At 32.3% G+C, this 25,266-nt stretch overlaps 1 protein-coding gene across 1 annotated transcript in view; it reads right to left on the reverse strand.

Annotated features, from left to right (window-relative positions):
• The window catches only part of LOC114336885 (glutamate receptor 1), a 726,710-nt gene that overhangs the window by 601,757 nt on the left and 99,687 nt on the right, over positions 1–25,266 (reverse strand). Inside the window, exon 4 of the mRNA XM_050656939.1 lies at positions 20,634–20,887. Within this exon, the coding sequence (XP_050512896.1) occupies positions 20,634–20,887 (254 nt within the window). The remainder of the gene's footprint in view (positions 1–20,633; positions 20,888–25,266) is intronic.

The following is a 25,266-nucleotide window of genomic DNA, read 5'->3' on the forward strand; positions in this document are numbered from 1 at the left end:
CTTTATTTTGTCTCCAGTAATAATATTCTGCAAGTCATAAACTCATAGGATGTATATGGGCCCCTTCACTTCTAAATGTTTATAATGAAATTATCCCCCTTATTTTCAAACTCGAAATAAGAGATTGAAAAATGTTTTATGCATTTATTTACATTTAGTCCAGAAAGCCACTGCGCATCCGCTACGAAAAATATTCCGATTCGGATTTTTTGCACAATCTTACTCAAAAAAAACCCCTTTTAACAAATTTGCATGTTGCCAAGTACAAAAGAGGGTCAAATTTATTTTTCAACGTTTTTTTTTTGTTTTTTACCTAAAATTTTTTTTTGCATCGAACAAAGTTTTTTTTAGGTTTTTTGGATCATTTCAAACAGAAAAGGTCTTTAGTGACTTTTCTCTAAAGTTGATAGTTTTTGACACAGTATTTTTACTACAAAAGCGATATTACGTAGGTCAAAATTTTTGACGTAAGAGAACTGTCAAAACATTAGATTGTGACTTTTCATATTGAAAAGTCACAATGGGGGGGGGGGGCTGAGTCAGACCCCCCACTACTTAAAAATAGGAATATTGAATTGTTTTTGGCGGCAGAATTACGAGCTATTTATGAGCTCTTGAACTTATATAGCTTCGATTTTTGAGCTCATCCCCGTCACCCCCAAACAACCCTTTAATTGATTTAACTTAAAAGAAAAATGCTGAGAAAACTTAAAATATATCGTATTGCGGATATAATTCCTATAGCTTATATACTCTAAGAATAAGCTATTGAATCACGTGCATTTCGACTATTGAGCTACAACCCCTTCGCAAGAAAACCACCCTATCTTCCAGGTTTCAGTAAAAGTTGTACTTAAAATGCATTAAATTAATTATTTGGCGACTACATATATCATTTAATAATTTATAAGCACCCAAATTACGCGCATTTAGATCAGTAAATTGCAATTTATTTTGTATAGTGCAGTCACTGAAGGTAAAAATCAACGATTACCTTCAATTTGGGTGAACCTTCATCGATTTTCACGAAAATTGGTCAGTGGTTAGAGGATACCTCAAGAATCAAAGGTGACATGGTACCACCTTGCGCCTTTACCCTGAGGGTTGATACCGCCCCTTCTCGTGGGTGAAAATTATTTTATAAAAAATAACTACACAAATCAATAAAAGAACTTTCAATAAAATCAACAAAAGAAGTCAATACTTTTGATACATTTTGAAGTTATTAAAGATCAAAGATTTTAAATATTCGTGAAAAAATGCATGTTTTGAAGCGGTTTTGCGTAAATCACTGAAAAACTGTAAGTTTTTACAAAAAAGTTAATAGTAGTTTAAGTCGTATAGCTTATATTCTAAGATAAACTCTTAAATAACCCGCCTTTCGATTATTGAGCTACAACCCCTTCGCAAGAAAACCATCCCATATTCCCGGCTTAAGAGAGAGTTGTAATTAAAATAATTTAAATTAATTATTTGGCGACTACATGTCGTTTAATAATTTATGAGCCTGCAAAATATACGCATCTCAATTATTGAATTGCCATTTTCTTTCTATAGTGCAGTCACTGAAGGTAAAAATCAACTATGACCTTCGATTTCGATAAATCTCCATTCATTTTCACGAAAATCGGTGAGCGGCTAGAGGATACCTCAAGAAACAAAATTAACAATAACAACTTAGCCGGCGTATATGTCACCCCTTCTCGGGGGGTGAAAATTACTTTATTAAAAATAACCCCACAAATCAAGAGAGGGACAAATTCTAAGCAAAATTTGTTATATAATGTTATTAAAATAAATCAATACTTTTTGAGTCATTAAAGATCAAATATTTTGATTTTTGTGAAAGAAAATGCATGCTTTAAGGCGATTTTTCATAAATAACTCAAAAACTGTAACTTTTTACAAAAAAGTTTTCATCACTAAAATTGAAGCTAATAAAAAATATAATAAATTGCTTACTTGAAAAACCCTTTAATGTTAGTTATAGGTAGGTATATATAAAGTAAGTTATAGGTAATTAAATATTATATAGTTTTTTCTGCGACTATTCAAATCTAAGGATTCGAGCTTAAATAACGGGAAAGATATGTATTTTATAACACTTACTAAATACTTGTCAAAGTACTTAGAAATACCTATCAAATGAGCTCCAGAAATAGTTGATAGCATCAAAATGTATACCCCAAAAATTTTTAATGTTGTTTCTTGAGGTACCCTCTATCCGCTCATCAATTTTCGTGAAAATGAATGTAGATTTACCGAAATCGAAGGTCATAGTTGATTTCTACCTTCAGTGACTGCACTATAGAAAGAAAATTGCAATTCAATAATTGAGATGCGTATATTTTGCGAGCTCATAAATTATTAAACGATATGCGGAATATGGCAGCTCATAAATCAGGGCTATTTGTTTTTTAATTTTTGCAAGTGGGGGGAGGGGGCAGCTCAGCACGGGTGAAAAAAATTGAATCAGAATATTTTTCCGCACATATTATATTTACGCATATTACATACAATGTTGTATACATGCAACGGGTAAAAATAGTGTAGCGACCGCATGACTAGCAATTAAAAAACAAAGGGGTTTTAGATACCTATTGTATTGCAAAAAGCTCTTCGGGACTTCATCAATTGATATTCTTAGCATATCTACGTACCTTGGTATCATTGAAATTTTCTGTGTTTTATATAGTTTTTGAGGGTTAAAAATGGCCGATTTTGCAATTTTTAAATTTTCAATCGCTTATATCTCGAAAGATATCACATTTACAGAAAAGTCACTTAACCTTCGGAGTACGAAGACTGGGTCAAGCGTGACCCGAAATTCACATATTTCTTAATATTTTATGAAATAATTTTTTTACAAATCCGATTGATCGTAAGTTCTCCTTATTTGTTGCAATCTATTTTGTCGTATATATTTCGTGAACATGCAAATTATAGTTTTTCATCTACGTAACATCTAGGATGCCGGGTCAGTCCTGACCCGGTCTTCGGATTTCGAAGATTATTTTCAATATTTTTGTAGGTACACGTAAATCGCAGCCATCTCTGTTTACGGGTATACGTATTCAAATATTTATATATCCGGATCGAATTTACCTATGCCCGTTTTCGGTAAGGTATTAAAATCTGGCCGCCGGAGCGAATTAGTATATTATGCCCATGGGGAACTATCTTGAAAAATTTAAATACAATAATTTAGGATTATAATTGTCATGTTTTTTTGATTTTTGTTGAATTAAAGATACTGTCTAATAATACTGACTATTTAAAACATCCTTATAAATAAAATGAGAATGGGTCACGCTTGACCCATCATCGTAATCTAAGTAAGTAAAATAATCTCCGTACTCCGAAGGTTAAGGTCTTTTCTATTTGGAATGATCCAAAAAACCTAAAAAAATTTGCCCGAAGCAAAAAAATTAGTTTTAGGAAAAAACAAAAAACAAACGTTAAAAAAATTTTTGACTTTTTTATCCTGGCAACATACAAATCTGTTAAGAGGGGATATTTTCGAGCAAGATGGTAAACAAAAATTGAATCGAAATATTTTTCCGCACATATATTTATGCATTTTACCTATACATGCAACGGTTGCCAATCAAGCTCTCGCTTGATTGGCAATTAAAAAACAAAGGGGTTTTAGATATTATTTTAAAAAATTTCTCCTTACCTTGGCAACATCAAAATTTTCAGTTTTTCACATAGTTTCTGAAGGTTAAAAATGGCCGATTTCGCAATTTTTTAATTTTTATTCGCTTATATGTCAAAAACTATAAACTTTACAGAAAAGTCACTAAAAACCTTTTCTATTTGAAATGATCCAAAAAACCTAAAAAAAACTTTGTCTGATGCAAAAAAATAATTTTAGGAAAAAAAAACAAAAAAAAAAAGGTTAAAATAATTTTTACCCACTTTTGGACGTGGTAACATGCAAATTTGTTAAAAGGGGTCCTTTTTGAGTAAGATTGGGCAAAAAATCCGAATCGGAATATTTTTCCTAGCGGATGCGCAGTGGCTTTCTGGACTAATTAGATTATGAAAATATAAGTCTTTAGAAGGAGAGTGGATCTAGTATTAACTCTCGACGATTTTTTTTTTAAAAAGTTATAGCCTTCGACATTTGACCTTTCAGGATAAACAATTTATAATATCTAAGTAACGAGTTCACTAATAGAACTTTACAATTTTTTTATGTTTGGAATTGAAAGGTAAAGAAATCTAAAGCCTTAAAATAATAAAAATATTAATTTTTACAATAAATAATGCAATTGCAAAAAACGGCCACTTTGGATATTTCGCAGGCTGTTTTGCAATAACCAATTAATGAAATTAAACTTGCCATAGCTCAAACTGTAGGTTTTTTAAAATACTACAACTTTCTTTTTAAAAGTTGTTCTCTAAAATAAATATCATAAGCTGCAAAATTAAAAATCTTTAAAAATTGCAAATTTAACAAACGAAAAACGTCATAAATAAAAAAGCGTACAAAATTTTTGGTTACATTTTAGTATAAGTTATTCCTGGCATCGTCCTTTACAACACTTGATAAGTTTCAAAAATTCCTGAATTATAACACGTTTTTTCACCCACATCCTGGAGTAAAAGCCACAAATTTAGCATTTTTAGTTTAATATATCAATAAAAGCATTAACATTAAATCTTCGTATTAACAATGGTCTACACTCTGCACTCTACACTTCTACACAACCTAACTCTATATTTGCGAATGGAACGAATGGAACGAATCAGTTATGAAAGATGGACGAAGAGATTACTTGAGTGGAGGCCGAAATTAGACAAAATAAGTAGAGGAAGACCCCTACACGTTGCACTTGCGATCTCAAGAATATGTCAAGTAATTGGATGCAAAGTATGTACTAAAAATAGAGCACAATGGACAAAAATGAGGTAGGCTTATGGTTAGCAGTGGACGAATGCATGAATTTATTCACGAATTATTTTTATGCTAGGTTTTTTTTTACTCGCAGAAACTAGTAGTGCAAAATTAAACTGCTTGTCCATAGAAAATACAATAAGTTAACAAGCCTTATAGCTCTTAGGTCCCGATACTCAGTTAGGAGTAAAACTAATATAAAAGATGCTGCAAAACGAAATCACTAGAGCGAATATGCTAGCCATGATATCCAATGATCTATAATGGTCGTGGAACTAGAAGAAGAAGAAGAAGAAAAACTGTAGTTCTCTCTGCTTGATATGAACTGATATTGCCAAGAAAACTAAATCTATCGTAAGAACATGTCGCTAGACACTTTCAAACATAGACTATACCAGAGTTACGTCGTTTCCGGTTTCACCCGGTTTCCGAAACGTTATTCAAATCTACAATCATCTAATCGAGCTGTCAGATTTGATCAACTGTTAACCAGTGACGAGTTTCTAAAACGCCAATTATTGTAAAATTACATGATCGTAGAAAATCGATTATCTGACATACGATTTCTTATCGATACTATCACAATCGACTGTTATCCTTCAAAATTTGAATTATACTAACCTCTAAAATCAAACTTGTATCCTTGTATCTATTCTAAGGTGCACGGTCCAGTCCTTTAACAAGGAAAGATAGCCTCTTTCCTTGTCTAAGGTGCAGTCTCTCTATGCGATTGGCACGTGCGTTTGGAACAAAAATTGGAGGAGAGCATTTTAAAAATGAGGCTAGATGACTTCAAAAATAATAAAACTTATGAAATTTACGTGAGGAGAATTGGAGATCTAAAATAGTTTATTTATGGTTTACAATATTTTATACTTATTATTTTTATTTTTTGTCGGGCCCATTATAAATAATTATATTTTTATTTTATTTAACAGCGGTTGTGTTGTCTTCAAAGCTGGCTGCTATTATTTTCCTTTTTCTTCTTCTTAGCCTTCCATCGTCCACGTTTGGACATAGGCCTCTCCCAACTTCTTCCATCGGTATCTATCCTGAGCAACATATTTCCAATTTGTTCCGGCTTCTCTTTTAATATCATCAACCCATCTCATATGTGATCTTCCTCTCGGTCGTTTACTTTGGTTAGGTCTCCAATGTTGTATCGTTGCATTCCAACGTTGGTCTTTTTGTCTAGCAGTGTGGCCTGCGAAGCTCCATTTAAGTTTGGCAACTTTTGTTGTTATGTCCTCGACTTTTGTTTTTGATCTTACCCAGTCGTTCCTCTTTTTATCTGACAGTCGTATACCTAACATTGCTCTTTCCATAGCTATTTCTGTTGTGGCTAGTTTATTCATATTTGCCTTGGATAGGGTCCAGGTTTGACATCCATATGTCATGATAAGAAGGATGCACTGGTCGAACACTTTAATCCTCAAATATTGAGTTATTTTGCGGTGCTTAAGTATCCAACCAAGTTTTCTAAATCCTGCCCATGCCAGTCTTGCTCACCTAACAATTTTCGCACTTTTGTTTTCTTTGTCAAGTTTCTGGATTTGGCCTAGGTAGATATATTCCTGAACTTTTTCTATCTCACTGCCATTTATAGTTATACGTCTGGGGTCATCTGTGTTTGTCATTATTTTTATTTTCTTCATGTTTATTTTCAGGCCGACGTATTGGGAGCTGTCTGCGAGTTCCTCTATCATAATTTGCAGTTCCTCGAATGAGCTTGCTATAATCACAATGTCGTCAGCGAATCTGAGGTGGTTTAGCTTCTTGCCATTAACGTTAATGCCATAGGTTGACCAATTTGTCGTTTTGAAGACGTCTTCTAGTGCTAGGTTGAAAAGCTTTGGCGATATTACTTCTCCTTGTCTCACGCCTCTCTTAATAGGGATGGGATTTGTATTTTCGTCTAGTTGTACTATCATAGTTGCATTTTCATATATATTATGTATTAGTTGTCTATATCTCGAATCTAGTCTACAATTATTAATAGCTTGTTCTATGGCCCATAACTCGATATTATCAAACGCCTTTTCATAGTCTACAAAGGAAAAAAATACGGGTAGTTGGTATTCATTTGCCTTCTCTATCAATATTCTCATTGTCAGCAGATGGTCTGATGTACTATATCAATATTCTCATTGTCAGCAGGTGGTCTGATGTACTACATCCTTTTCGGAAGCCAGCCTGTTCCACTGGTTGGTAATTGTCCATTTTGTAGGTCAGCCGGTTGTTAATAATTCTCATAAATATTTTGTATACTTGACTGAGCAACGATACCGGTCTATAATTCTGTAGGTCACATTTTTCCCCTTTTTTTGTGTAAAAGTATTACTAGACTTTCGTTCCAGTCTTTAGGGATCATGCTATTATGGAGACATTTATTAAATAGCTCTGTTAATATAGGGATTGTTACTGTTTTGCTTGTTTTCAAGAGCTCGGCAATTATACCGTCCTGTCCTGGAGCTTTATTATTTTTTAGTTCTTTTAAAGCTCTTTCTATTTCTAATCCCTTTATATTTGGTAATACTTCTGATCCCACGTTTTTTATTTTTCTTGTGACGTTCTCCTTTGTCGATTCATTAGGCTGGCTTTGCGAGCTGTACAAGCTTTTATAGAAGTCTTCGACTATTTTTGTTATTTTATATTTGTCCTTCTCTTCCTTACTATTGGCGTCTTTAATTTTGATGGTTTTTTCAACACTCAGTGCGGGTCTTAAACATTTTAAGACTTTGTTCTTTTCAATAACTCGCTCTATTAAGTTCTCGTTCCATTTTTATAATGATTATGTGTATTCCTCTTACATTCCTCTTATTTACATCCGTATAATCATAATGTGTATTCGAGGAATTGGGGGTATTTTTTTGAATTGGTTTCAATCTTACTTGGATAATAGGACACGACAGGTTGAAGCATATGATACAGAGTCTAGTGTCAAAAACATTATATATGGGGTACCACAAGGTTCAGTATTAGGTCCTCTACTTTTCCCTATCTTTATCAATGACATCACCAGTTTAAACATCGATGGAAACATTTTTCTTTATGCTACTATTACTTATGATCTACTCACAATCAAAACCTGGTCCGATTCTAATTTACTCTCTTTTAATTTAGAAAAAACAGTAGCATTATCCTATAAAGGAACTCTTCAACCCTTACCTCTTAATAACAACCAGATCAATACCGTTGAATCTTTAAAATTTCTTGGTATTTTTATAGATAGCAATCTTAAATAGTCCCTTCATATCGATGTCGTTCCTTCACTTCAATTAGAAACTGAAAGAAACTAGCTTGCTAAGCAATAAGATCTGTTTCGAAAGAACTCAATTTAGCCTCTTCCAAAATAACATACTTTTCTCTGTTCGAGTCGCATCTTCGATATGGTCTTTCTTTTTGGGGATTTGGTACAACTGTCCCATCCTATCTTAATTTTAAATTACAAAAAGAGCAATAAGATATCTGTTTGGCCTCAGAAGAACAACCCATTGCAGAAGATACTTCAAGGATCAAGGGATTTTAACACTTCCTTCTTTATATATTTTAGAAACTGTTTGCTTAATTCGTAAACATCTACATGTCTTAACAGCAAGACCTAATCATGACTATTTGACCAGAAATTCTTTCTTTGACGTCTATTTGCTGATTCCGTCCACCGAGTTAGTAAAGAAATATATATTATGTTCTGCAAAAAAATTATACAACCATCTCTCTCTGCAACTTAAGTCTCCATCATCTTTCACCAAGTTTCAAAAAATGTCGAAAGCATATATCTATATCAAAAGACCATATTATTCAGTTGAAGAATTTCTTAATAAATAACTAAGAAATTACAGTAGGTACTCCTATACAGTAATGAGTAGGGAGTGGATTTTATGCTAGATGCATATTGCTTGCATATTTCACATATTTGAGAACTACCAAATTTTGCATATTTTTAAAAAACTTGCATATTCCATTTAAAAACATTTTTGTCCAAACAAAAAAATTCAAAATTTTTTTAATTCGACACAAAATAGTCCCCCACAAATACTGCCATATCTTTTTAAAAACTACCTAAAGTCGGCTCATTCACTACCTTTTGGGTTTTTATTAGAAAACAACCGATCTTTACCCACAAAGTGCGTATAGTACGCCGTCAAAAAATGATTGTATGATGTTAAGTACACTATTTTTACAAGAATATTTACATATCTAAACATCGTTTTACGATTCTCTAACGGAAATTTAAATAAGATTTAAATGAGATCCCGTAAATCAGAAAAATTAGTCACATTTAGTCGGTCAATGCAAATGTTTAGTTTTTGTGTAAAAGTACTTCTGTTTGTGAACAGTGCAATATGCCGAACGATTCTAGCCAGGTTTATTCCCAGATCAGAACCTACCCCCATCTTTTTTACACCAATGGAAAATTATTTTGTAAAGCATGTATTAAAATAAATAATAATATTTCGCTAAATCCTCAACATTTTAAGTAGTTTAAACAGTTTGAAAAATATGTGCTATTTTTCGTATACCCATCTCAGCGAAAATTTTCGGTTACGCAACACGTTGGGACAGAACTACATAAGTCAAAATGCAAGAAGATGAGCGAATCGAAACTTGATCAATTACCCATTGACAGTAGTAGACAATCGTTGATGACTTCATCTAATGAACAATATAAATTTAATTCGGAAATATGCGAGGCGATGGTTTGTGCAAATATAACTTTGAAAAAACTGAAAAAATCCTATGTTTAAATGTTTTTTGGAAACATATTCCAAGAAAAGTGTTCTTGATGAAAGTACATTGAGAAAAAAATACGTATGCCTCAAATTTACAACGATACCGTAAAAAAATCAAGAAGATAGTGGAAAATCGATACATTATTTATTTTACTCTATTTATTTTATACATATTTTATTGTAGATAAATATGTGCTTTTTCAAAATGCGCATTTTTTAAATTATTGGGCATGTCTTGCGCATATTTCGTAATTTTTTACTGCATAGATATGCACATATTTCATCAAAATTGCTCGCATATAAATCCGCTCCCTAGTGATGAGCGTGATAATACCCGGCAAAATAAGGGAAAAGGTGGAAAACATAATACATTGCGAAACAAAAAAAGATGAAACTAGTGGAGGTAGAAATTATCGTTATAAACGTGTAAATTAACATTATATTACATAGTTTTCCACCTTTAGACGTCTGTGACAGGAATATTTTATAAAATTCTAAAATTCTACTGTCACATTGTTGCAGTAGTTATACTCATTTGATACGTCCAAAGGTGGGAAATTATGTAATGTAATGTTAATTTCAGTGGCGGTTCTAGACCAAAAAACTGGGGGGGGGGGAGGGAACACAACCGGTGAATAAACAAGATAATGTAACGGTCACGTTACGAAAGTAGCTCTTTAATAATTATTATTATTATTTTCCCTCGGTCTCTCATTTAAATTCTCGTATAGGACCACTGAGGTGACGTCATACCTCGGTGATGGAACGTACTCCACCTGTCGAGAATTATTCGGGTTCTGATAGAATTTGACGTTTACCTTGGCGGAGAAACGCCTCTCGTTCTTTACTTGACTGTGAGCTGTGGTGTCGAATAGATATACCATATAGAATGGCGGATGATTTCCTCCAACTTATTTTATCACATAAGAAATTTAACGTAAAGTAAAAAGTTACCACCAGGGATTGTCTGGAGTGAGGAGACATGTGGGTGACAACTCCTGTTGGAGTATAAATAGGAATCATTCGGTGAGATCTACTTTTTCATAGTAATTTTTTATGTATAGTCTTGGTTTTTGTGATGGACCCTTTGAGATATTAGGTTCATTGTTAAATTTCTTAGTCAACTCATTATTTGGATTTTATGTAGATTATTTCGATTATTGAATATTCATTCAAGGAAAATTATATATTAATATATTTTTTGGTTAGACATAACCAAACATATGCAATTCTCAATTAATATTAGAAAATAATTACCATTTCTCTGTAGGTTTTAAATTATTCAACATCCAATATTTTATAAATTCAATATATTTTTACAGATATTTCCTCAAATAAATCATTTCAATGTCATTTGTCCATGTATTCACACTCAAAACAGTTCAAGGTTACCTGAGATTGGTTTTTGTTCCAGTTTTAATGGTCGGTTTTTCTATACTATTGCTTCTAAAAAGTTCCTCAATTATTTCTTCTTCCCTTTACTTTTTGCTCATGTTTAAAATGAGAAATAAAACTGGGAATGTTTTTTAGCCATTTGGGAGAAACCCTACCATGAAGTCCTAGACCTTATTTGACCACCTTGGGAAACCACTACAGCCACAGTCAAGTCATCATTGGGTAGTAATTTTGGGAACAAGCTATGGGAGCGTTCCAGCTCAATTTTGGTCTTGGCACCTGGGCCTACAGGAGTCATGGGTCGCACCACCCTGGTGCATCATTTTCTAGGATGCAACCGCAACCTCGTTTGGGAACATTTAGTGAGGTGTTTTAGTAACTATTGGTTTTTTTTATATTTCAGACTATCTGTTAAATACACTATGTTTTTTTCCAGATTTAGGTTACCTCTGGTTTTTTTTTTGACATATTTGTATATTAGATTATTTGGTTCCCAAACTTTGTATCTACGGTAACTTCTTGTGCACAGGAATAAGCCTAGAGAAAATTAGGTTTTTAATACTTTATTATTGCTTTGATATTGGTTTATGTAATTCGGGTAAATTTATTTTTTTCCCTTTCTTCTGTTGGAGTATATCTTTCTTTTTACTTTCACTCCAACAGAAGTTTTCTTATTTTTGTTACACTAGTAGTATTTAATTTTTTCCTTACTTCTGTTGGAGTATATCTTTCTTTTTACTTTCACTCCAACAGAAGTTTTCTTTTTTTTGTTACACTGGCTGCCCAATGCGTGGTGCCAACCGTTTTTGGTTCTAAGACAGTAGTTCTTTTAGTTCAATTTTCTTTTATTGGAATTTTCTGTTTTATTAACTTTTGATATCTTTGTATACATGTTACTTCTGATTTATTTTTGGTCTTTAAAACTTTACGAATACTAAACAGGTAGACTTATGCTGCTTTTGGTTTTGATTAGTTTATTTCGATACCTCATTTTTAGTTTTAGTGGTACAGCTCATATGTTAGTTTGGATTTTGTATTTTTATTGGAAACTTATTTATGTATTTAGATTGAGTATACATAACTGACATTATGTTCTATTAGTTAAATTTTTATTTCTTCTACCAATGGTAGGATGTTTGCACGTACAATTAATCGTTGACTATATGCATATATTTTTTTTCTAGTATGGTTATATTTTACACCTAACTAGAAATTATTTTCAGGATTTAGGTACTTTATTTACTATATTGATTTGATTTTTATATATTTTACTGGCATTTTTGATTTGTTGGTGTGTCGCTAATATTTTCTCCATATGTATATTTGTCTTACAAACTTTAGATTATATTTTATATTTGTTATTTTTGATATTTGGGTTGTTTGGTAAGACAGGCACACACCACAAAGCACAATCAGTCCACAACATTAGCTTCTACACATGATACGTTGAATTCGCATGGTTCGGATGATTACAGATGGTCATCCAAATTATTTTTCTTTAATTGGTAATGTTAAACATAACAATTATAATTATTTTATAGTAAAGTAGTTCCATTATACATCTCAGTTTCTAGTTTTATTATTGTTGATAATAATATTATATCAATGTGGGTACCATAATATAATGCTCATAGAAATCAGATACTTTAGGTTGAGATTTAAATATAAATTCTTTATTAGTTAGGAAACATTGATACTATTTTTCTATTAAGTTGTAGAACAATCTTCAGAAGAAGATTACCTTGAAACAGAGTTGTTCAAGCTAATCTCTTCTTCTGTTTGTCTTTAGCTTATTAGCTCAATCTTTAGTATGGTTATAAATTTTAGTCCAATATTTTTTTTTATCATCTGATAATGCAGGTACCCACATACATTGCTTGATTTCATCTTTGGCTTAGTTTTGATGACTTTTATTTATTACTTATTAATTTAATTATTATGTAGTACTTTATGTATGAGTTTATTTTTTTTTTGGTATTAGGTATGGTGCATTTTAATTATTATTATGAGTCAATATTATTAATTGCTAATCCTGTCAGTAGGATTATCCAATTAATAAAAACTTCACTTGTATTTTTGTCTAGGTTTTGCACACCTAACCCTTAAGTTAGAAGGGTTGTTGATTATTATATATTTATATATATTTGGATAGGTGAACTCATACAAGTACTCTTGTTTAATATGGATATTATTATGGAACTATGTTGCACTACCATATCTCAGGTTATATTATTTTGAATATTTGATTACTTACTAATTTTTTATCATATTTATATCTTGTTATTGCATTTGCCATATTGGAAAGATGTGGTTGTTAATTTGTTATTGGGTTACTCTATTGACATTTGTCACAGATATCTTAAGTACATTATAATAATTCAGACCCTTATTTCCTATACATTATGATTCTGGAATTAGTTTGGAATTTTGATGTAAGTATGTGTGAATTCTTAAGTCGTTCATATTATTTCCTCTAAGAATTAGTCTGTGTGTACTAGGATTTAGTGAATACGTGGGTTCGAAGTTGTTGTTCGGTACGTGGCCAGTGCTGTTCGATTAAATTTCGTAATCTATGTCTTTCATGGCTGAGTATGCAGATGTTTATCTATCATAATATTTCTGGTCAGGAAATGCCTGCAGCATGTCCTAACTATTCTTGTCTAATTAGTCCAATTATTCCAGTTACATATTTACAATTTGATAGGGAAGTATTTAGTTTATATTTTATCTCGTACTTCATAGTATGTTTGTTGCTGACTATCCCTATACATAGTAGATCCCTTACTTTAGTATTTGAGGTGTTTAGACAAATGAGTTGTTCATTTGAGTATATTCCCATTTCTTTCCTTAGGCATTAGTTTTGTTATTTAGATTTTGGAACATTTCCTGAATAATTCCATGTATGTGAGAATGCATGAATCCGCAGTTTTATTTAAAACTTGTTGCTCGTTCTCGTCAATTTTTTTTCTTATCACTTATCCTATTTTTTTTTTCCTATCACCTATCACATATTTTTTTTCCTATCACTTATCATAGTGTCATAGAACTTATGAGTTCATCATTTATTATTTTTCTTTCTTACTTATTCTTACGTTATTAGTACTTTATCTGAGTCTGGTTATTCTCATACATCTGTTGTAGCAACATGCTATAGTTCGCGAATACCAGCACGAATTAAGTTTATGTAGTTTCTATAATATCTTAGTCAATACACTTTAGGTGTTTATCTTACTTTTGATTTAGTTAGGTTACATCTCTGTTACTTAGTCTGTTAGCAATATTTATTCTGACTTATTTTGATTACCTAGTTTGGATAGGTTCATATTACCGGACGAGGGTGTATGTAGACCTAATTTATTTATTTTGTTCAGTATTAGTTACCATTGGATCCAATAATTTAGTTTATTTAGTATTAGTAAGAATTGGTCCATAAATTTGCCTGATCGTTCTTCTTTGGATATACTCCTATATAAATCTGGTGTCCATTGATAGTCCGATTCTGGATAAGTGTCCGATTCTTCATTTATTTTGTGTATTTGGTTGGATAGGTTCGTATTACCGGATGTGGGTGTACGTAGACCTGATCTGTTTATGTGGATTAGTATTGGTGCGAATTGGTCCATAAATTTGCCTGGTCGTTCTTCTTTGGATATGCCTTTTATGAATCTGGTGTCCACTGATAGTCCGACTTTGGATTAAGTGTCCGATTCCACATTTATTTTGGTTATTGAGTTTTGGATTCCTTTGGTATGTTTATTATTGGTATTATTTGGCATTAGTGAGAGTTGTTCCATAAATCTTCCTGATTGTTCTTCTCTGGATATACTATTATGAATCTGGTGTCCATTGTTAGTTCAATTTTGGATTAAGTGTTCAATTCTTTACTTATTTTAGTTACTGATTTTTTTTTAATCACTTTGATACATTTACTTGTGATATGGTTCGAATTGGCTCACACCTTTTCCTGGTTGTTCCGTCCTTGGATATATCCTTTATAAATCTGATGTCCATGGATAGCTCAATTTTGGTTTTGGTGCCCAGTTCGACACTTAGCATTATTATGAACTTTAGTGCAATATTTAGTTCTGTTTTGACTTTTAAGCAATATTATGTCAATATTTGGTAGCAGAGAGTAACATAGTAACATTTTAGTATGAGTTTGAGTCATGTATTTATTTATTTCTCCTTGAACATTAGTTTATGCTTATTGGTAATCTTGCGAATCAACGTGGATTGTTAGACTATGTATTGCAAAGTTAGTTGTTATTATTTTGAAGTTTAGAAAAAAAAAATTTTATGGATAAATTTTTTTTTTCCCAAGTAGAAGGGGATTGTAACGGTCACGTTACGAAAGTAGCTCTTTAATAATTATTATTATTATTTTCCCTCGGTCTCTCATTTAAATTCTCGTATAGGACCACTGAGGTGACGTCATACCTCGGTGATGGAACGTACTCCACCTGTCGAGAATTATTCGGGTTCTGAGAGAATTTGACGTTTACCTTGGCGGAGAAACGCCTCTCGTTCTTTACTTGACTGTGAGCTGTGGTGTCGAATAGATATACCATATAGAATGGCGGATGATTTCCTCCAACTTATTTTATCACATAAGAAATTTAACGTAAAGTAAAAAGTTACCACCAGGGATTGTCTGGAGTGAGGAGACATGTGGGTGACAACTCCTGTTGGAGTATAAATAGGAATCATTCGGTGAGATCTACTTTTTCATAGTAATTTTTTATGTATAGTCTTGGTTTTTGTGATGGAACCTTTGAGATATTAGGTTCATTGTTAAATTTCTTAGTCAACTCATTATTTGGATTTTATGTAGATTATTTCGATTATTGAATATTCATTCAAGGAAAATTATATATTAATATATTTTTTGGTTAGACATAACCAAACATATGCAATTCTCATTTAATATTAGAAAATAATTACCATTTCTCTGTAGGTTTTAAATTATTCAACATCCAATATTTTATAAATTCAATATATTTTTACAGATATTTCCTCAAATAAATCACTTCAATGTCATTTGTCCATGTATTCACACTCAAAACAGTTCAAGGTTACCTGAGATTGGTTTTTGTTCCAGTTTTAATGGTCGGTTTTTCTATACTATTGCTTCTAAAAAGTTCCTCAATTATTTCTTCTTCCCTTTACTTTTTGCTCATGTTTAAAATGAGAAATAAAACTGGGAATGTTTTTTAGCCATTTGGGAGAAACCCTACCATGAAGTCCTAGACCTTATTTGACCACCTTGGGAAACCACTACAGCCACAGTCAAGTCATCATTGGGTAGTAATTTTGGGAACAAGCTATGGGAGCGTTCCAGCTCAATTTTCGTCTTGGCACCTGGGCCTACAGGAGTCATGGGTCGCACCATCCTGGTGCATCATTTTCTAGGATGCAACCGCAACCTCGTTTGGGAACATTTAGTGAGGTGTTTTAGTAACTATTGGTTTTTTTTATATTTCAGACTATCTGTTAAATACACTATGTTTTTTTCCAGATTTAGGTTACCTCTGGTTTTTTTTTTGACATATTTGTATATTAGATTATTTGGTTCCCAAACTTTGTATCTACGGTAACTTCTTGTGCACAGGAATAAGCCTAGAGAAAATTAGGTTTTTAATACTTTATTATTGCTTTGATATTGGTTTATGTAATTCGGGTAAATTTATTTTTTTAATACTACTAGCTTCTTTCCCAAATATTTTACTGTTATTCGCTTTATTCCATTTGTTCGGTTAATTTAGGTCATCGTCGGTATTTATCTCAACTTCATTTCTACTTTAGTCAATTGTATATTTAACTTTATTTATTCATTATTGTATTTTCCCTTAGTGAGGCTTGGGCCTATTTATTTGTATTATTTTCATCTTTGTCAGTTTTCTTTAGTTGTACGTAGCAGGCGTACTATAACCATTTGGTAGAAGACTTATGTAATTTTGTACCCTATATGTTAGTGAAAGGTATTTATACCTGTAATTTTGTAACAGATAACATTGTTGTTATCTTAGGTTGAACATAACTTTTGCAAACTTTTGTCATGTTAGAGTCACATAATATGAACTTGTTTAACTCAGAGATTGTTAAAAATCTGGTAGTTCATTTTAATAAATGTTTATTTATTTTGTATATCATTTATTTTTTTATTACTCCTTTATGTTCATTATTACAGGTTTAATATATTTAATATTTGACAGCAGTGTAAGATACCTGGGAGAATGATCGAAGATAATTTTCATGGCGCCCATGATTAGTTAGTTTTATTTATTTTGTTCGTTTTTAGTCATTAGTCATCTCCATTCATTTTCAGTACATTATTCTTATTTTATTATTTCATCTTTTAGTCATCATTACTATCTATACAGAGCTACTGTTCTTCGACAGGCATGCAAACGAGCCGTATCCATCCTTGAGTGTCAAGTGGTTTTCTTGCATCTCTTGCTAGCCAACTCTATTCCGTTTGCCTCTGTCTCTTCCCACTCCTACTTCTATCCCTTCTAATTCCCCTTTCTTCAGTACTGCACTTTAGTAGTATTTTTTTTTTATTTTTCCTACTTCGGCTTCAACGCTGAAGCCACTTCACCCTTTTCTTTACACATCCCACCTCTCTCTTCCTTTTTATTACTTAGTCTTTTCATTTTTTTTTCATTACTTCTGTTGGAGTATATCACTCCAACAGAAGTTCATTTTTGTTACAATAACATACCTTTTTAAGGAAGATTATAGTACAAAAGTCCTATCAAATTGGGGGGCAGCTGCCCCCCTGCCCCAGGCTAGAAACGCCACTGGTTAATTTATACGTTTATAACGATCACTTATACCTACACTAGTTTCATCTCTTTTTGTTCCGCCATGTATTATATTTTTCATCCTTTGCGGTATTTTGCCGGTTATTAACGCGCTCATCACTTTATAAAATTAGTATTATTTTTATGTATAATATACCCAAATATAATTTGGGTATCATATTTAGCTGCTTAACTTATTTAACTTATTAAACTTATTAAACCTATTAAACTTATTCTTTATTAAGGCTGATTATTTGAAATTTATTTAAATTTTGCAATATATTGTTTTTATCTTGCTTATTTATTATTATTTTAATAACTGTTTTCAATGTAGTTGCAACACGAAACTACAGCCGCATCATTATTCCAGTTCAATTAGAGAGTGCCGCAAGCACCGCTACCGGTTTCGAAACTTATTAGTCTCTCATCAGGAGGCACTTATGCTGCTCTCTCTGACCCAACTAGGACAAACCCCGGCGTGCAGTCACGGATTGCAACGAACGAAATGACAGGGATGCCCTAGCGGCAACTGCTTGCAAAAAACTAAATTTTCAATCTAATAGCACATAAAACAGTATCGAAAAATGTTACTCTACATCCTACCAGACTGAAAACAATTGGAACCTTCTCTGGTAACACCTCCAAGGCTTCTACAATCTGCAAGCCATAATGGATGCTGAAACTAAGGAAGATGAGGGAATTTTACAATTTATAATTCCCGTCTCATCTGCTCAGCGCGGTAAATTTCCAACGAGAATGGTCCCCTTCGTACTCCAATCAGAGTAAACATGTAAATCAAAAATGAATAACCCTTTTTACTGTCGTTGCAACACGAAACTACAGCCGCATCATTGTTCCAGTTCAATCAGCGAGTGCCGCAAGCACCGCTACCGGTTTCGAAACTTATTAGTCTCTCATTAGGAGGCACTTATGCTGCTCTCTCTGACCCAACTAGGACAAACCACGGCGTGCAGTCACGGATTGCAACGAACGAAATGACAGGGATGCCCTAGCGGCAACTGCTTGCAAAAAACTAAGTTTTCAATTTAATAGCACATAAAACAATATCGAAAAATGTTACTCTACATCCTACCAGACTGAAAACAATTGGAACCTTCTCTGGTAACACCTTCAAGGCTTCTACAATCTGCAAGCCATAATGGATGCTGAAACTAAGGAAGATGAGGGAATTTTACAATTTTAAATTCACGTCCCATCTGCTCAGCGCGGTAAAGTTCCAACGAGAATGGTCGCCTTCGTACTCCAATCAGAGTAAACATGTAAATCAAAAATGAATAACCATTTTCACTGTCGTTGCAACACGAAACTACAACCGCATCATTGTTCCAGTTCAATCAGCGAGTGCCGCAAGCACCTCTACCGGTTTCGAAACTTATTAGTCTCTAATCGGGAGGCATATATGCTGCTCTCTCTGACCCAACTAGGCCAAACCCCGGCATGCAGTGGTAAAAATTGCATTGCGACAAGTGTGCTTTGTAAAATTTCCTCATCTTCCTTAGCCTCAGCATCCGTTACGGCTTGCAAATTGTAGAAGCCTCGGAGGTGTTACCAGAGAAGGTTCCATTGTTTTCAGTCTGGTAGGATGTAGAGTAACATTTTTGGAGGTTGTTTTATGTGCTATTAGATTGAAAACTTGCTATTAAATTGAAAATCCGTGACTGCACGTCAGGTTTTGTCCTAGTTGGGTCAGAGAGAGCAGCATGTGTCTCCTGATAAGAGACTAATAAGTTTCGAGACCGGTAGAGGTCCTTGCAGCACTCTCTGATTGAACTGGAATAATGATGCGGCTGTAGTTTCGTGTTGCAATGACATTGAAAATGGTTATTCATTTTTTATTTACATGTTTACTCTGATTGGTGTACGTAGGGAACCATTCTCGTTGGAACTTTAGCGCGCTGAGCAGATGGGACGTGAATTATAAATTGTAAAATTCCCTCATTTTCCTTAGTCTCAGCATCCGTTATGGCTTGTAAATTGTAGAAGCCTCGGAGGTATTACTAGAGAAGGTTCCCATTGTTTTCAATGTGGTAGGATGTAGAGTAACATTTTTGGATGTTGTTTTATGTGCTATTAGATTGAAAACTTAGTTTTTTTATTATTTTTTAACTTATACCGAAATTTATAAGTGCATACCGAAAATTCCCCACCCGCACTAGTTTCATCTCTTTTTATTTCACAGCGTCTTTTGTTTTCTATCCTTTGCGTTATTTTGCTGGTTATTAGTGCGCTCATCACTATAATTTTCGGTTACATGCCTTATCTACAATATTAATTTGTATTATGTGTAATAAGAAAATAATTTACAGAATTTCCAAACTTGGTAGCAGGTATTAACCAAAGGAAATGGTACTCATATTAAAGATATGACCGTAGCTAAAACTAACCTCTGTATTTGATAGAAGACAAATAAAATATGGATGTGAATTAAATTTAATCATAACTCAATATTTTACTGTTAGCAAAAATTCTTATTTTTTGGTAAACAAAATTTAAATAATGCCAAGTTTCTTGTAAAAGGTATATATTAAAATACCCTAAATAAGGGTCAAAATACAAAACGTTTTCGGATTAAGGAATCCATCATCAGTGTTTAAAAGCCAAAATTTGCATGCCTGAGCCACCAAAATGTATAGGGTAAAAACCCTTTAAATGTAAATAATAAAGATGTTTTACATATTTATATAAAATTCATCGGATGTAATAGATAAACCTGGATGTTACCCAGGGCAACACAGGACTCTCCCCAAATTTAAATATGTATGAAAAAATTATACCTACCAATCCTGAAAGTAAATAATGATAATTTCGTCTTCCTAAGGATATATCCCTAACATGGTTAACAACAATTTCTTTAGCAGTCTCAGTAGAGCAATCTAGAACCACATATTTGTTGGTCCATCGAGTATGTTCTTCTATTCCTCTAAGAAATGATAATGCTTCGCTAACATTGTTTATTCTCCGTACAGTAGTGACTTGAAAAATCTCACTGCCAGGAGTTAATCCTTGGTATATCTGTTGTAACCTTAGGAGACCTAAAAAAATATTATCTTAAGTTATAATGTGTAAAATAATGGTTGGGCTGGGACATTTAGTAATTAAAATAACAAGAGGAAAGTGAATATCTAAACAACATAATAATATAGAAGAAAAAATCACAAAACAACTATAGCAAAAAAATACCTGGGGGAAAGGAATTTAAATATCTAGGAGCAACAATCACAAATGACAACAAATTAGAGCGAGAAGTTGAAACGAGAATAAGGGCAGGAAACAGATCTCTCTTTGCAATGAAACATCTAATGAAGTCAAAACTTCTTTCACGAGGTGCAAAAATCCAGATATATAAGACCATAATACGACCAGCAGTCGCGTATGGAAGCGAAACGTGGACGCTAACAAAAAGAGAAGAGAATAAATTGCTGGTGTGGGAACGTGAAATCCTTCGAATGATATATGGCCCTTGCAGAGACAGCGTGACAAACGAGTGGAGGCGCATATACAATAACGAGCTAGAGTCTCTATTCGGAAAAGAAAATCTAGTCAGATATATAAAGGCTAATAGACTCAGATGGGCAGGGCATGTGATACGCAGTAACGACAATCGCCTTATAACAATGTGTTCTGGGAAAGGCCAGATGGAAGAAGGTCTGTTGGGCGCCCTAGAAAAAGGTGGAAAGATGCAGTCAAAGAAGATCTAGAGAAAATGGAAGTGCGACAATGGGAGTTAGTGGCACAGGACCGACATGAAAGGCAATAGTAAACGCGGCAAATACTCACGAAGAGTTGTAGCGCCATTGATGATGATGATGTGGAAAAGGATTGAATCACTTTAATTTACAAATCCACGAGGAAAAATTTCAAATAGTTGGCTGTATACCATTACAAAAACATAAAATCCTTTATAAAAGGTATATTTGTTAAAATCCGTATACAGGGCTACATCAAAGACATAACTAGTTTTCAATCGGTTGACCGATCATCATGAGTGTAATACTAAAATGTGTATAACCAGATAAAATGATGCAAAGTATTTAAAATGTTGACTAAGGCACACTAAGGTTATAAAAAGTTACAGGCTATACTCACTTAGAATCTTACATGCTAACCACCAAAGTGAAAATATTTGGGTATAAACCCTTTATAATTGATCCGTCATAGGAACATATCAAAACGATGTGGTTTAGAACATGGATGTTTAAAATATCCAATGTTTTATGCCCGAGGTATCAATGAGCTCAAATTGATTAATTTACATCATGGCTGTATGGAAGCAAGTGATTTTGATAACGGAAATTCCGAATGACGACATGACAGGAATGACAGTTCCACATGAAGTTATAATTTTCTTGTTATTTTGTGATATTTATTGTAAAATTTGTTAAATTAATAACAATAAAAACAGTCGTTCCCACTGTGGTAAATGGTCTATTAAAATGGAAATAGATTTGATGTAAATGTTAGAATATTGTAATGAACGAAGTAGGCAAACCACATTACATGTAAGACAGAAAACTTAATAAACGTTATCAAACCCTTTATATGTGATATCTAGGGCTTAGAAAAGCAATTGTATGTTTATTTAAAGTTATCAGTTATATTAGAATAATTGGAAGTTGTTATAGTATGTCGAAGTACCATAAAAGATCACTGTGTGTGTGACAGAGGTGTAGAACTGTTTTCTGATCTGGGAGTGATATATAACACAAGCTAAGATATATTATCTCCCTGTCTCAGTCCAGAATTTACGCTGAAAGCATTTGATAGTTTCCCTCCTGTGTACTAACGTGTGCAAAGGAGTTACTTACACACATTTGTGTTACCACAGTTAGTTTCTTGGGTACGCCGAGCTCAATCATTGTCTTCCATAATGTTGCACGATTAATTTAATCATAAGCCTGTTTGAAATCTATAAAGATCTGATGCACGTCCTGATTATATTCCCAATACTTTTCAAGCTGTAATGTCAAAAGTTAGAATAGCATGATGATTGACAACCTTCGTGGCGGAGATGGCACGTATAGAAGAAGAAGCGCATTTATCACTGTATTAAAATACACGTTATTTATAGGCCGATCAAATAAAATTACAATACATGTAAATCAAAATGTAATTCCGTACAGGTTGGAATAAATTTTTTATCAAAGTTTAGGACAAAACAAAAGATATTTTCAAAAAAGTATATGATTCATATGAGAGGATCATTGTTTAAATAATTAAAAATGGGTAATTTTTGCACAAAATTTACTTCTTTAACTGCTGCGGTAATTCTTGTTTTTCTTAAGGATTTTGCAATTTTTTTCTGCAAAGATGAAGAAACAGTCTGTTATATCAGACTTACTAAATTAAATTTGACCCTTAATTTATTTAAGTAAATCAAAATTAAAAAACCAATTTCCAAAAAAATGTAATTGGCAATATAAATAGGCAATATAAAATATTTTGTTTTGCAGAAAAAGATGCGCTATGATATCACTCTAAATTGAAAAAAATTGGTTGATAAAAATATTGAGTAGTTTATGAGATATTTAATTTGTTTTTAAAAAATTACCATTTCTTCAATCGCAAAAACGCTGTTGTTGCCGATAAAGTATACAAGTTTTTAAGGTCTCATTTGTTTTGCTTCTATGCATATTTTCTAAAAATGTATCGACACAAGTCAAAATTTCAATTAAACACCCCTCCAAAATGGCGTTTGAAAATTGGTGTAATTTGTTTAATACTTATTTTTTTAATATCATCGCCGGGATTAAAAATTTTGTAATTATTTTTCAATATTCGTATTATTGGTAATTTTTGACATATCCACAAAAGAATATAAATTTTCTAGGAGCATTTTTGACCTAGATAGCTTTTCCCAGTTTAAAAATTCATAATTTGTTTATTTATAAATATTGACATTTTAAAGTACGTTAGTACATTTATTAACCTTAATACTTAACAATGTCATTTATACACATAATAAAGATTGTAGAATATTTTTAAAAATAATGATATTCGTTACACCTTAAATGAAAACTTTTTGTCTGAAAATGGGCGGAGGATTAGTTTCCAATATCTCCGGTAATAATAATGGGCCAATTTCAAAGTTTTCTTTTAATTTGGGTTAGCATATAAAAATAATAGCATCTGAATGACCCTTTTTGCCATAAATAATCATTAACTAGTTATAAACATTTTTTTTTTCAATATTGTTTTTCTCTAGTATTGTGATAAATAAAACTTGGCACCAAAGATAACCACAAAAGAGGATTAAAACAAATTTTTATTTTAAAAATTTACCAAAATAGTAAAAGTTTGTTCAAGAATCATAAAACTTTTTTCTTTGTACAAATTATGGGCAAAATCTCGCAAAGATAATGTGAATACAAAATATAATATATCAAATATAATATACAAAATTTAATACATATAATGTATATAAAACCTCTATATAAATAAATGTATATAAATGTTAAAAAGATTATAAAATTAAATGTAAAATACATATATACAGAGTGGACCAAAGAAAAGAGTCCACCTTTATATTTGGCGGTATTTATTTTATTTTAAAGGAATGACAAAACACGTCGATTTTTGATCTAGGGGACACATTTTTACGGTATATACATCTGTCATTTGTCAACCCCCTCCGTTACACCTCCCCAGCCCTTTTTTTAAATAGGGAATAGGGGTCGTGTGCTAGCTCATTCGAAAGGTTGTACAATTCTCTATTCAGTAATATTAACGTTGGCATAATTATTTATACAGGATGTCCAAGAAAAATTATTTTGAATTATATTAATTGACACAAAAAGAAAAATGTATGTAATTTATTTAACTCAAAATACATTCTACTGCTGACAGAAAACCGAAAAAAAATGTTTATTTGATAATAAACATTGCTTTTAGCTTATATTCAATATTCAACCAAACAAAAGGCATATGGGTGGCAGCTTGAACATTGAAATTAAGCAAAAAGCAATGTTTATTTATCAAAAAATATTTTTTTTTTCTTTTGTGACAGCAGGAGAATGTAATTTGAATTAAATAAATTACATACATTCTTCTTTTTGTGTCAATTAGTTTAATTTAAAAAAAAATTCTTGGGCACAAAGAAAAACAGTCTTTAAACAAATTTTTAATGCTCATTCACTATTATTTTTTTTATAAAAAATCTTTTGTGTCAACTTTTATTTATAACATCTTGTATTTTGACAACGAAACCCGATTTGAGCTTCGGAACGTTAATAAATTCATTTTTTTAGTAAAATTGTGGCTTATTTCCCATAGAAAATAGTTAATTTTAAAAATGCCACAAGGAAATAGCTTCAGAACAACAATAACTTCTAGAGAAAAAAAAAATTGAAAAAAAGTTGTTTTTAACAAATTCACGAATATTTATTGTTAAAAGTGTCATTTCGATGTTACTATT

Source organism: Diabrotica virgifera, chromosome 7 (assembly GCF_917563875.1).
Source record: "Diabrotica virgifera virgifera chromosome 7, PGI_DIABVI_V3a".
NCBI lineage: Eukaryota > Metazoa > Arthropoda > Insecta > Coleoptera > Chrysomelidae > Diabrotica > Diabrotica virgifera.